Source organism: Apteryx rowi, unplaced genomic scaffold (genome assembly GCF_003343035.1).
Source record: "Apteryx rowi isolate R43461 unplaced genomic scaffold, aptRow1 scaffold_660, whole genome shotgun sequence".
Classification (NCBI taxonomy): domain Eukaryota; kingdom Metazoa; phylum Chordata; class Aves; order Apterygiformes; family Apterygidae; genus Apteryx; species Apteryx rowi.
Window position 1 is genome coordinate 283,541 of NW_020450939.1, and position 11,289 is coordinate 294,829.

At 62.0% G+C, this 11,289-nt stretch overlaps 3 protein-coding genes across 11 annotated transcripts in view; 1 reads left to right on the forward strand and 2 right to left on the reverse strand.

Annotated features, from left to right (window-relative positions):
- DNAJB13 (DnaJ heat shock protein family (Hsp40) member B13) overlaps positions 1–3,224 on the forward strand; it is a 3,996-nt gene extending 772 nt beyond the window's left edge. Inside the window, exons 3-8 of one of the 8 annotated variants that reach the window (XM_026085163.1) lie at positions 155–316; positions 927–1,084; positions 1,475–1,588; positions 1,939–2,052; positions 2,232–2,357; positions 2,654–2,877. In XM_026085163.1, coding sequence (XP_025940948.1) covers positions 155–316; positions 927–1,084; positions 1,475–1,588; positions 1,939–2,052; positions 2,232–2,357; positions 2,654–2,854 — 875 coding nt within the window. In that variant the 3' untranslated portion in view covers positions 2,855–2,877. Of the gene's footprint in view, positions 1–111; positions 317–926; positions 1,085–1,474; positions 1,589–1,938; positions 2,053–2,231; positions 2,878–3,084 lie in introns of those variants that run through there. The other 7 variants (XM_026085169.1, XM_026085166.1, XM_026085167.1 and 4 more) reach the window with 7 other exon arrangements.
- A 420-nt stretch (positions 3,225–3,644) lies between these two features.
- Positions 3,645–5,729, reverse strand: LOC112975290 (mitochondrial uncoupling protein 2-like). Its single transcript, XM_026085171.1, has 8 exons — positions 5,589–5,729; positions 5,344–5,482; positions 5,032–5,214; positions 4,692–4,899; positions 4,387–4,581; positions 4,207–4,308; positions 3,934–4,114; positions 3,645–3,783 (listed from the first exon to the last, which is right to left on the reverse strand). The coding sequence occupies exons 3-8, from the start codon at positions 5,155–5,157 to the stop codon at positions 3,669–3,671; spliced, it is 927 nt and encodes a 308-aa protein (XP_025940956.1). The 5' UTR covers positions 5,158–5,214; positions 5,344–5,482; positions 5,589–5,729; the 3' UTR covers positions 3,645–3,668.
- A 695-nt stretch (positions 5,730–6,424) lies between these two features.
- The window catches only part of C2CD3 (C2 calcium dependent domain containing 3), a 39,861-nt gene continuing 34,996 nt past the window's right edge, over positions 6,425–11,289 (reverse strand). Inside the window, exons 31-33 of one of the 2 annotated variants that reach the window (XR_003256540.1) lie at positions 10,899–11,001; positions 8,973–9,061; positions 6,919–7,008 (exon numbers count right to left, since the gene is read on the reverse strand). Coding sequence is in view for 1 of the 2 variants with exons in the window: in XM_026085161.1 (XP_025940946.1) it covers positions 6,868–7,008; positions 10,899–11,001 (244 nt within the window). In the remaining variant the exon portion in view is untranslated. Of the gene's footprint in view, positions 7,009–8,972; positions 9,062–10,898; positions 11,002–11,289 lie in introns of both variants that reach the window. The other variant, XM_026085161.1, reaches the window with a different exon arrangement.

The following is an 11,289-nucleotide window of genomic DNA, read 5'->3' on the forward strand; positions in this document are numbered from 1 at the left end:
CCCGGGGGACACGTGAGCTCTGGGGGCAGTGAGGGGATTTGGAGCAGGATCAGCGCGGGGCTGGGTCCGTGCGCATGGCCCTGCGTCCATCCCGCCTCCCACGCTGCAAAGCGGGGAAACCCGTGGCCGCGGCCGATGCCTCGCTGTTCCCTAGCCAAGAAGAAAGGAGTCTACGATAAGTTTGGAGAAGAGGGTCTCAAGGGCGGGATCCCCCTGGAGTTCGGCACGGAGAACTCCTGGACCGTCGGCTACGTGTTTCACAACAACCCCTACAAAGTCTTCAAGGAGTTTTTCGGCGGCGACAACCCCTTCGCGGGTAGGTGGGGGCCCTGCCAGCTGTCCCGGGGTGACCCAGGCCCGGCCTGGCGTTGGGACAGGGCCTGGCGTTGGGACAAGGCCTGGCCCTGGCTGCTGTAGCCACCGGCACCTGCTGACCTTTAAAGGAATGTTTATGGGGACATTTATGGGGAACGTCTCCCTGCCCGGCTACTCCCGCATGCGCTGCCCGTGTCCCGGGATCGCTGCCGAATGAGCTCTGCTTCCGGCCTCCGGGCTGCTTCTTGCCTCGGGGCTCCCTCTGGAATTTGCTTTGCTTGGAGGCAGCGGCCACCTCCGCAGCCTGCTTTTCCGCGGGGCTTTAACAGCATCCCGGGGGGGCTGTCGCTGCCGTTCCGCTTCTCCGGAGCCCGAGGGATGCTTCCTTTTCTGGAAAGATGTGATTCGGAGTGCTTGGCTTCCCCAGTAAGGAGGCCCTGAGGGATCCCCGATCCAAGTGAGCTGCCTGGTGGCAGTGGGGGGGGGTTCATGCCAAGGCTGGGGCTGGAATTCTGAGTTGCCGGCTGTGAGCCGAGAGCTGGCCCCGCTCCCCCGGCCCCGCGCTGCCCTCGCGTCTCGCTCTTCCCCCCCGTCTTTGCTCGCTCGCGCGGAGTTCTTTGCCGAGGACGGCTCGGAGCCGAACGTGGCCTTCGGAGGGCTGCGGGGACGAGGCGTGAGGAAGCAGGACCCCCCGATCGAGCGCGACCTCTACCTCTCGCTTGAAGACCTCTTCTACGGCTGCACCAAGAAGATTAAGATCTCCCGGCGGGTAGGGGCAGGCCGGATTCGGGGGGGGGGGGAGGCAGGGCTCGCGTTTCCCAATCGGTGGAGGGGGGCAGCGATCCCCACCCAAGGGATTTCGGCGCGAGAGCCGACGTGAAAGCTGGTGGCGACGGCTGATTTCAGAGCGGGGGGAAGGAACCGGAGAAGGGCCGGGTTCGTTTCGCCCGCTCCCGTTGTTTCAGGCTCCCGGGGTTTCGTTTCCGCGCTGGATCCRGGAGACCTGTTCTCTCTCCCGTTTCCCTTTCTGCTCTGAGTTAATGACTCGCGTCCCTCCCGTCGCTGCTCTCGTGGTCCCCGGTCTCCTGTTTTTCCCTACTCCGTCTGGTCCCGTTTGCGGGAGGAGCAGCGCGAGGGAGCCCCCGTGTTCAACCCCTAGGTGATGAACGAAGACGGACAGACGACCGCCATCAGGGACAAGATCCTGACCATCGACGTGCGGCCCGGCTGGAAGCAGGGCACCAGGATCACCTTCGAGAAAGAAGGCGACCAGGTGACGAGGGGCACGTTCGATCCGGGGYCGCGTTGCGCTGGGACGGCCGGCGGCCGTAACGGAGCTTCCCGGAGGTGCCCGGGCGGTTTAGGGACGTGTCCCTGCCTTGCCGGAGCCGCGCTGCCGATGYGGGACCCGGCAAGACGCCCCCGGGTGACATGGGAACTGTGAGACCCTAGTTTCTACTGTAAAAATCATTAAGTGGGATTTATTTTTTAAGGAAGAAAATACCTCTCCTCTCTCCCCAGCCAGCTGGGAGCAGCGACGAAAGGGCGTTCATCCCCGCCGCCTTTCCCTGTGTAAAACCGTCGGCGTTATGCCGAACCRTTGCCCTTTTTCCTCGCTTTTAGGGCCCAAACGTCATTCCAGCCGACATCACCTTCGTCGTGCAAGAGAAACTCCACCCCAGGTTTAAAAGAGCGGGCGACAACCTGATTTACGTGGCCGCCATCCCCTTGGGAAAGGTAAAAAAACTCTTCCCGAGGCCTGGCCCCGATCCCTGCCGAGCGAAAGCGAAGCAGCTGAGCCAGATCCCGGGCGGCTGCGAAACCCCGGGGCTGCGGGGTGACAGGCTTTATTCGCGGTGTAGCCGCGCGCCTGTGATTTTTTTGGCCCCCTTTCGCTCACGCGATCGTTAAAAAAGGGGGGAGGCGGGGGGAAGGCAGCTGGGGGCCCSGCTCCGTGTCGCGCAGGCGCTCGTCGGCTGCACGGTGGAGGTGAAGACGCTGGACGGGCGGCTGCTGAACATCCCCGTCAACGACGTCGTGGAGTAAGTGCCCGTCGGATGCGGCGCCTCCGCGGAGCTGGAGGCTGCGGCTTCGGGAGGGGGGGGGAAGGAACGGCGGGACACGCGGGTGAAGCCGGGACAGGCCACAGCCCTAAAATCCACCCCGGGCGGTGCGCGCGGGGCTCTGCACGGCGCGGGGAGAACAGATGTCGCGCACATCTGGCTTCGGCTCTAGCGCCGGCGGCCTGCGACCCCCCCCCCCACCGTGCGCCCCGCGCTCGGCTCTCGGGGCCGCGAGCCTCTCGCCGCTCCTCTCAGTCGCTCCCGTCGCTTCGCAGCCCCAAGTACCGCAAAGTCGTGCCGGGCGAGGGGATGCCGCTCCTCCGGGAGCCCGCGCGCAAAGGCGACCTCGTCATTTATTTCGATATCGCCTTTCCCAAGCAGCTCACGCCCGACAAGAAAAAGCTCTTGAGAAACGCGCTGCTGTGCTAGACGGGGAGGGGGGGAGAGGGTCCCCCCCGCTCTCCTCCCACCAATAAAGCCGTTATCCGTGTAAAGACTAGGGAGTTTTCCGGGTGTCCGGCGCCCTACGAACGCGGAGCGCCTTGGAGACGGTGTTTTTCGCTTCCTGGTCTCCACTCGGTAGCTGGGATGGGCTGGTCCCAGGCCTCTAGCTAGGATGGAGGCTCCCGGAGCCCTCAAAGCTTTCCGAGGGAGCCGGAGGGCCTGGTCCTCCTCCGTCTCCTAGCTCACAAACGTTCTTCCACAGCAGGCCGAGCCAAGGTTGTTCAAACGTTGGTTTTACTCAAAGATGCGCCCAAGGCGGGTTCATCGTGGCTCCACCAAAGCTGCCCGGAGGCAGGGGTGGTCTTTTGAGTTAAAAAAAGAGAGTTTCTAGTCCTCCGAAAAGCTGCTTCCTTCTCCCCTGCAGCAGCTCCTCGTTTTGGGGAGAGCCCAAGAGTGGGCCGCGGCACGGTCCTCGCACCCCAACGCCACGTGCAGGTTGTTCCTGCACCTGCTCCGAGCCCGGGGCTCCAGCCCGGCACCCGCGATGGAGCTGGACCTCCTCCACCGCGGGGTCAGCGTGGACCCAGCAACGCGGCGGGGGCGGAAGTCAGTCCCCCTTGGAAAATGGCTCGAGTCTTTCCGAAAAAAGGAGGCGCACAGTTTACTGAAAGCCTCGCTGCGGTCACCGCGAGGGCCGAGGCTTTCCGCCTGCTGGCCAGGGGGACCTGTCTCCTCCTCCTCTTCCTCCTCCTCTTCCTCCTCCTGGAGAGCAGGCAGCTCTGAGCTGGACGAGGTGCCGCCCTTCGGCGGCGGCGGCGGCACGGCGGGAGCTCCGGGCGGTCGGGCTCAGAAGGGGGCTTCGCGGGAGGCGCGCGCGGCCATCAGGGCCCGTTTCAGCTGCTCGTAGGTCACGAACATCACCACGTTCCAGGAGCCCAGGCGCAGGAAGGCGGGCGTGAACCTGCGCCGCAGCGGCCGGGGCGAGGGGGGTCACCGATCCGCCCGGCAGCCCCCCCAAGCTGGGGCCACCAGCTTTCCACGGTCATCTCCATCGCCGAGAGGGCGGCTCCACCGCGGAGGTGGCCACGTCGCGCGCGAACCCCCTACTCACCCCTTGTAGAAGGCCGCGGGCCCCTCGCGGCGGAGCGTGGCGAGGGCGCAGCGCGCGGCGCCGCCGTACTGCCCGGGCGCCGCGTTCATGTAGCGCGTCTTCACCACGTCCACGGGCGAGGCGACGAGCGTGGCGCAGAAGCCGGCCCCGAAGGCGGCGGCGAAGTGGCACGGGAGGTTATCTGCCAAGGGGGGGGTGACGGACGGATGGACCATCCAGGACGGATGGCCTCTGGCAGCCGCCCCCACCCGGTCCCGGCCCCGGCGGACTCACCCGTCATCAGGTGGGACTCGAGCAGCGCCTCCTTGACGAGATCGTAGGTCACCAGCTCGGCGCAGTTGACGATGGCGTTGCGGGCGATGTTGGGCGCCGTCCCTGCGGACAGAGCGTGCGGATGCGCTCAGCGCCGCCGGAGCGACCGCTCGCGGCGGGATCCGGGGGATCGGCTCCCACCTTTCCACAGCCCGCGCACTCCTTCCTCCTTGGCGATGGTCCTGTAGGCGTCCACGGTGCCCTGGTAACGCCGGGAGCCCTCGGCGCGGGCCTGGGCTTGGAATCGCACCTTCACCACGTCCGTGGGCTGGGCGAGGGCCACCGCCAGGGCTCCCGTGGTGCAGCCGGCGAGCAACCGGCTCCCCAAACCGGCGTCTGCAGGAGCCGGGAAGGGAAAGAAGAGCGGGATGGGGTTGGCACCATGCTGAGCCGCTCCTCCGGAACGCGGCCTCCCCCGCCCAATCCCGCCGCCGCCGGGGACTTACGCTCGGAGCCTTTGGTGTAGACCTGCTTCACGGAGTCGTAGAGGCCGATGCGGACGGAGGCGAAGCTGAGCTGGCGCTGGAGCCCCGCCGCCAGCCCGCTGTAGAGGCTGCCGGGCCCCTCCGTCCTCACCATGGTGGCCATGGTGCCGAAGACGCCCTTGTAGCGGGCGCCTGGCGCGCCACCCGCAGCCTTCGCCTCCCCCTGGATCTGGGCAGCGGAGCCCGCGAGGAGGAGGAGGAGGAGGAGGAAGAGGAGGCTTGACATGGTTCCTCCCCATCGGGGATCACGGGGGGGTTACGGCAGGGGGCTAAAACCAACTGTCGCGGGCGCCCGCCTCACCTGCAGCCGCACTTTGGCCGTGTCCAGCGGGAAGGTGACGAGGTCGGCGACGCACGCGGCCGCCCCGGCCCCCACGAACTTCACRGCGGCCGTCGGGGGCACCTCGCCGGGCTGGAAACCCACCATGCCGGCGAGGGGTGAGCGGGAAGCAGGGAGGCACCGACCGAGCGAACCGCCCCCCGTCTAGAAGAGATGAGAGGCGGCAGCAGTGAGCGAGGCCGCAAATCCCGTTTTTTTTCCCACCTGCCCCGCGTTGCCTTCCGACGCCGTCGCTCTACCCGCTCCTAACGGGCACCGGCTCCCGGTTTTTACTTAGCGCAGGAGTTTGGGGCTCGAGCGGGATTCCCTGAAAGCGTCGCGCTCCTCGAAGGTATTTCGGGCAGCCGCTCGGTGGGTCCTGTCCCCTTCCATAGACGGCGGAGCAAGGCGACGTCTCAGGCTCATGCTAGTCCTGCGGGAAGGACACCGCGTGGGCGACGTGCCGGGGAAGGGGAGGGCACGGGGGGGCCCCGGGGTCGCCGCTCCGGCTCCCCCCCCACCCCGGTCGCCGGACTCACCTGCTGCAGGCGGAGGCGGCGAGCACGGAACGAGCGGGCGCGGGGGCTTCGCTGCGCCGCGGCTCTTATAGCGCCGCCGCCCCGCCCCGGGGAGGGACCCGGGTTCGAGCCCCGGCGGCGGCGGGAGGGGCCGCGCTGGGGGGAACCCGGGTTCGAGCCCCGGCGGCGGCGGCGGGAGGGGCCGAGCGGGGGGACCCGGGTTCGAGCCCCGGCGGCGGCAGCGGGAGGGGCCGCGCGGGGGGACCCGGGTTCGAGCCCCGGTGCCCCGGCGGCAGCTTGCGTCCACCCTAGCGAGGCGAAATAGCTGTCAAGCAAGGATAAAATTGGCTATTAACAGGCTGAGAGGCGAGTTTGAGGGTCCCGCTCTGCTCCTTGCCAGCTTGCATGGGGGAAGGGGGGGCAAACAGGCCCTGGAGGGGGCGAGACGCGGAAAACACCAGTGCAAACGCTCACTCGGAACAGGCACAGCTGGCGCCAACCTCCTTCAAGGCCGCACATCCCAGCAAACGAGCGTGCGGAGAGGGGTTTCGGGCTGGGCCGATGCTCCAACTCGCGGCCCCCGGGGTCAGCTCAGGACGGGCCCTCGCTGCCCCCGCGAGCTGCCGTTTGCCTCCTCCCTCGGGCGGCCGCTGGGCTCCCTGGCAGCCGGCCGAGGACACTCGATTCCAGCGGTACCTGGAAGATTTGCTGACATCTTCCCCCCCCCCCCATTCCCTGGGCAGCAATTCCCTGAAAAACAAGCGTAGCAAGGCGGCTGCCCGGAGAGGATCCTCTTTCACGGCTCGTCCCGGCTTCCCTGCCAAGTGGCAGCAACGCCTTTAAGCACGAGACGCCAAGAAACCGGTGTAATTTTATTGAAACACAAACAGCGTTTGCATAGCGGTACAAAAATAACGTCGCTTCCTTTGCTTTGTACTCCGTTATCCGAAAGATACCCGATAAAAATGTACAAAAATAAGTTACAGGACAAAATTATCTATTTCTGGTAAAAGCCCTTTGTACACGGATTGAGATTTTTTACATTCATCCTTGGCTTGTGCTTGCCAGGGACCGGTCTTGCAAGACTCACAGCTCCCTCAGCTTCCCACGGGAGCTGATCCCTTGGTTGACCACCGGGATTTAACTCCCTTTAAATGCACGGCAATTCGGCAAATTAAAAAATGGGAGAGCGAAACCTGCTAATGCCGTTTCGGCCGCCCCGGCAGAGCTGGCGTTTGCCCGCGCCGGGTGCAAGCGGCAGCCGGGAAGCGGCTCCTTCCCAACGGGTGCGCGCGCGGACCTACTCCTTCTTGGACAGCCGAGCGGAGAATATCCTGGCGATTCTTTCGGTTTCCTCTTCCGGGAGATCGGCCGAGGCCAGGTTTGGCCTGGGACGCTTCAGGCTCCGGTAGGGAATTCCCAGCGCAGCCCCGCTTCCGCTCTAAGGAGAGAAAGAGAGAGAGAGAAAAGCTTACGGCGCTGCGAGCGCTGCCTGACACCAGCTTTCCGATCGCGGCACAGTGCCGTGCCACCTGCGCAGCCCGCGGCTACTCCGACATCTGGAAAACGCCTCGGGCTGCGTTTTCTGCTGGTGGCCGGTTCCGCTTCGAGCGCTTCGTCCCTCGTCGCATCCACCAAGAGGCATCACGGCCCCGGCGCCGCGCTCCTCGTTCCTAAAAACACCTCGGTATTCCCCATTCCCGCTTTCCAACAAAGCAAAACATTAATTATATTAAAACCCTGCCGTTACCGCTGCTTGGATGATTATATCTTGGATAATTTAAACCTCGTCTTCTCCCGTTTCATTTTTGCTGCTTGCTTCCGCTCTGCTCATGAGCTAACCGGGCTCACGAGAACGTATCATCGGCCTCGTCCATCCCTATATTAAACGGGAACGAGAGGAGCGAGCGGCGTTTCGGCCGTTTCCCATCCTTTAGCGGCCGCCTTTCCGCACCGAGCTTCCAGGGGAGGGACGAACTGGCCCACGGGATTTACATGTTTCCCCGCATCTCTCGGTGCCCCGAGATGCTCGGAAATTCCCTTGTTCCCCTCGGGAGCAAAACGCCACCTTGCAAATCCCAAACCAACCGCCACGAGCGAAATAGAAAATCCTGCGCCCTGAACGCGACCCGCTTTCACGCATGGTACAAATACAGCAGCAGCGCTGTAAAAGCCTCCGAACCGCATCCGGGAGAACTGCTGGAGCCTGCAATACTTTAAAATAGGGAAAAGGAGCGGTGAAAGGCTCCCGGGTTTTGTGCGTTAAGCGGCATTTTCTTCTTTTGACCTATTTGCAGAGTGCACAGGGTGCCGTGTCCCGCAGCTCCGCAAGGCTTGTAGCCTTAAAAAGCAAAAAGCACAAGGAAATTCTGGCTCGGAAAGCCAAGACTGCAGCCAAATTGCAGCCAGGCGGCTCCGCGCCGCTTCCCTGCACTTCCGCCGTGCTCCCAAACCTCTCCGTCCTTCCAGAGGAGGCTACGGAGATTAACGTAGCTAAATGCTCGTTTGCACCGCAGCGCGCACGCAGCTCGGGAAATGCTTCCGCAAGGGAACCCCGCTGTTAAAATTTCGGTTTCATCATTGAAAATAAATGCCGTCGACCAGGATCCGCCTTCGGATCAACCGGGCTACGAAATCCCCCTGCTACGGGCACCTGCGCTACGCAAGGACTTTATTTTTTCCCTATTTCCCTCGTGTCACCCAGTGACCCAGATCAGCCGTCAGCTGCTCAGCAGCTGTTCCCGTCGCTACTCGAGCCCCGCGGGTGCGAATCCAAAGAAAAGACGGGAATTAAAAGCCGCTCGCGGCGTCAGCTCTCGCCGAGGACCAGCGGCCGGAGGAAGTTACGCCCGCGGGTYCAACCTCACCGGCGTTTTGGGGACAGGGGCACGGCAAAGAGCCGCGCTTCGACACCCACTTCCGAATAAAGCTCTTTTCCTTCGCGACGCGCAAACATCTCGCGGGGGGGGGCGACGCTTCGTGGGACGCCCCGGCCTCGGCGCCGCGTTTCTCCGCCGCCGCTCCGCTTTCCTTTTTATAGAAACGGCAGCGGGACGAAAGGACACTTAAACCGGCCCGGGATTAGTTAAGCGCCGCGTGCCAGGGCTTCGAGCAGAGCCAGCGGGTTTAAGAGCATGTGATAAGCCTGGGGGGGCGGCTTAGCTCAAGGTCAAAGAAATAGGGCAGCGGCCTTGCTCGGGGAGCCGCACGGCTGCTCGACGGCTGGGTTTGTCCGTGCACGGAGCAAGGAGCGGAAACGGAGCGGCGTTAAGAGGCTCCGACCTGTCCGCCGGGGTGAGGTGCTACCCGCTCCTGCTTTCGGGGCAGGAAAAGGTTTTACCCTGTAGCATCCCAACGGGGAGAGGGACAACACGGAAACCTGTTCTTCCTTTCCCGATCGCTCACGGAAGTGAAAAAGACCTTCAGCCTTTCTGTCGGATGGGTTGGGAGGACGGATTTGCCACGTGAAAGTCTCAGCTCTGCTTTCCGGGTAACTCGAGGGAGGAAAAAGAAGAAACGAGTTATTGGCTTTAGGGGCTGCAGCTGAAACAGGAGCAGAACAAGCACAAACGTTGCCCGTATCCGAGAACGGCTCTTCGGACGGCTGTCAGCCAGCTGCGTTTTTAAGGGATAAACCCCCCCCCCCCGTTATCCTGACTCTGCCCACGCCTGTGTTAAAATATTAAAGTGCGATTTCTCATTTACACCGAAGGTAAATCTATGTGAAATAAGCACTAAAAATATACTTCTTCTAAGTCGGGTTGCTTTCAGCGCAAGCTCCTTACCCGTTGGAAGTACTCTTAGAGGTGAGGGGGGGAAAAAACCTCATGGAAAGTTTAACTCTCCAGTTTTTAAAGCACCTTTTTCCCCAAACAGCGTCGCACTCCRAAAGGCAGCGAGCCTTAATTTGGGTTTGCCAGCCGGCATCCCGTATCGCAATCGCCGCGAGCGTTTTCACTCTGGCGTAGGYTTATTCCAAACCCTAGCTGGAATCGGCGTCGCAGTGCGCTCTGGGCTACGCCACACACCTGGATACACTGCGCACCTTGGATAATTTCTCCCGGGTTATACTAGGAACAGGCTGGAAAAGGGCAGAGCGGAAGAGAGCTCGCGGCCGCTCGCCGCACTCGCTAAGCGGCAGAGGGGGATCCCAGGCTGCCGGACCGCGGGGGACCAGCACGGAGCAGGGAAGGACCTCGAGAACAGGAAGCCGCTCCGTGGTTTTGGGTAGGAAGGTGGGAAAAGCAGGGAGCGGGAGCAGAGAGGAAGAGGCGGCGGTGACGCTGGAGATTCGCCGGCTGCCGTGCGAGCGAGAGGCGATCGCCGCGCTCCGGATGCAAACAGCGCCGCGGCTCGGATTTCAGCCTGGCTGTCAGGAGCGACGTGTCTGAAGCCTGCTGAACCGAAACCAGGCAAACCCGGATTTAGAAACCGATGCTGCTTYGTGCCGATCAAGAATAAAACCAGCGGAAAACACGCTTCAGGAACTGCCGTTTACTTACTGCCATAGGCGAAAACCTTCTTGCTCCTCACGTTTGGCGTTTGATGCCGCCTGCGTAACCCCGGGCGCAAYGGAGCCCGTCCCAGCAGACACCCGCATGCTATTGCAAGGAATTAGCCGTAGCTAATCCCGGAATTAAGCTGGTTTAAGGTCAGCTACCTCCAAATATTGCCTTGCTAATATTCTCCCAAGACTCCTCCGACAGAGATCTATACCYGCGATTGGGATTGAGCGCCCTGGTGAAGAACGCTCAGCGGACAGCAAAACAGCTTGCAGCACAACCCCTGCGTTAAGTTTAGGGCTGGAAAAAGTAACCGAAGGGTATGAAAAATTCCCAAAGGCTTTAGGGAGAAATAATTTTTAGGTAAATTAGAAAAACGCCCTTTTTCCAAACGCAAAACCTGGGAGAAAAAAAAAAAAAAATCAGGCATTTGACCTGGACTGTAAACATGTTTATTCATTGCGGGCAGGCTCCGTTCCTTCGGAGCTATTAGATCCTGCCTGGTTTCGCACCGTTTAAGCAAGCAAGTTGTTTCCGATTACATGAATGTTCCTCGTCGCGTTCGTCGCATAGGTCAAAGGGTGGGGAAGCAACGTATTACTTTTACCGCCGGCGGAAAATAAACAGCGYAGCTGCCGCGGTACCAAGATCTGCTCCAACAGCCCTAGCAAATCCGTGCCTCTGAGAGGGTAACGGACCTCAAAATAACCAGGGCAGGATCTTTCTGGGAATAATCTTTATCCCCTTGTAGTAAACAAACGCTGGTGCAYGGAAAAACACCGATGAAACCACAGAAGCGCGCGGCAGCCTACGGATGGCCCGTACTTACCTTCAGAGCCGCGGGAGGATGAGAAGAACCGCTGAGCAGTCGCATGGAGGCTTCCATCTGCTGGGGTGGAAGGAAAAAGTTAGGAAGGACAACAGGATCCGATCTGAGCAGAGCTGTTAAGGATCAACCGTCGGCGGCGCCTAGTTACACAAAGCCTCCCGGGAGCCGCGGCTCTCGAATAAGCCTCACCACAACAGGTTTTAACGGATCCCGGATGGCGTCTGATACTCTCATTCCTTCTCACCAGGGTTTTATCATTTGGTAGCACCACCTGGTGCCACCACCTGGCCCTCGCAGAGGACAGGACACAAACTCGCTTTAAAGTAACACCTCACACGCTTGTAGAGTGCTTCGTCCTGCAAAAACTCCAGCACAGCTTAGTGAAACTGAA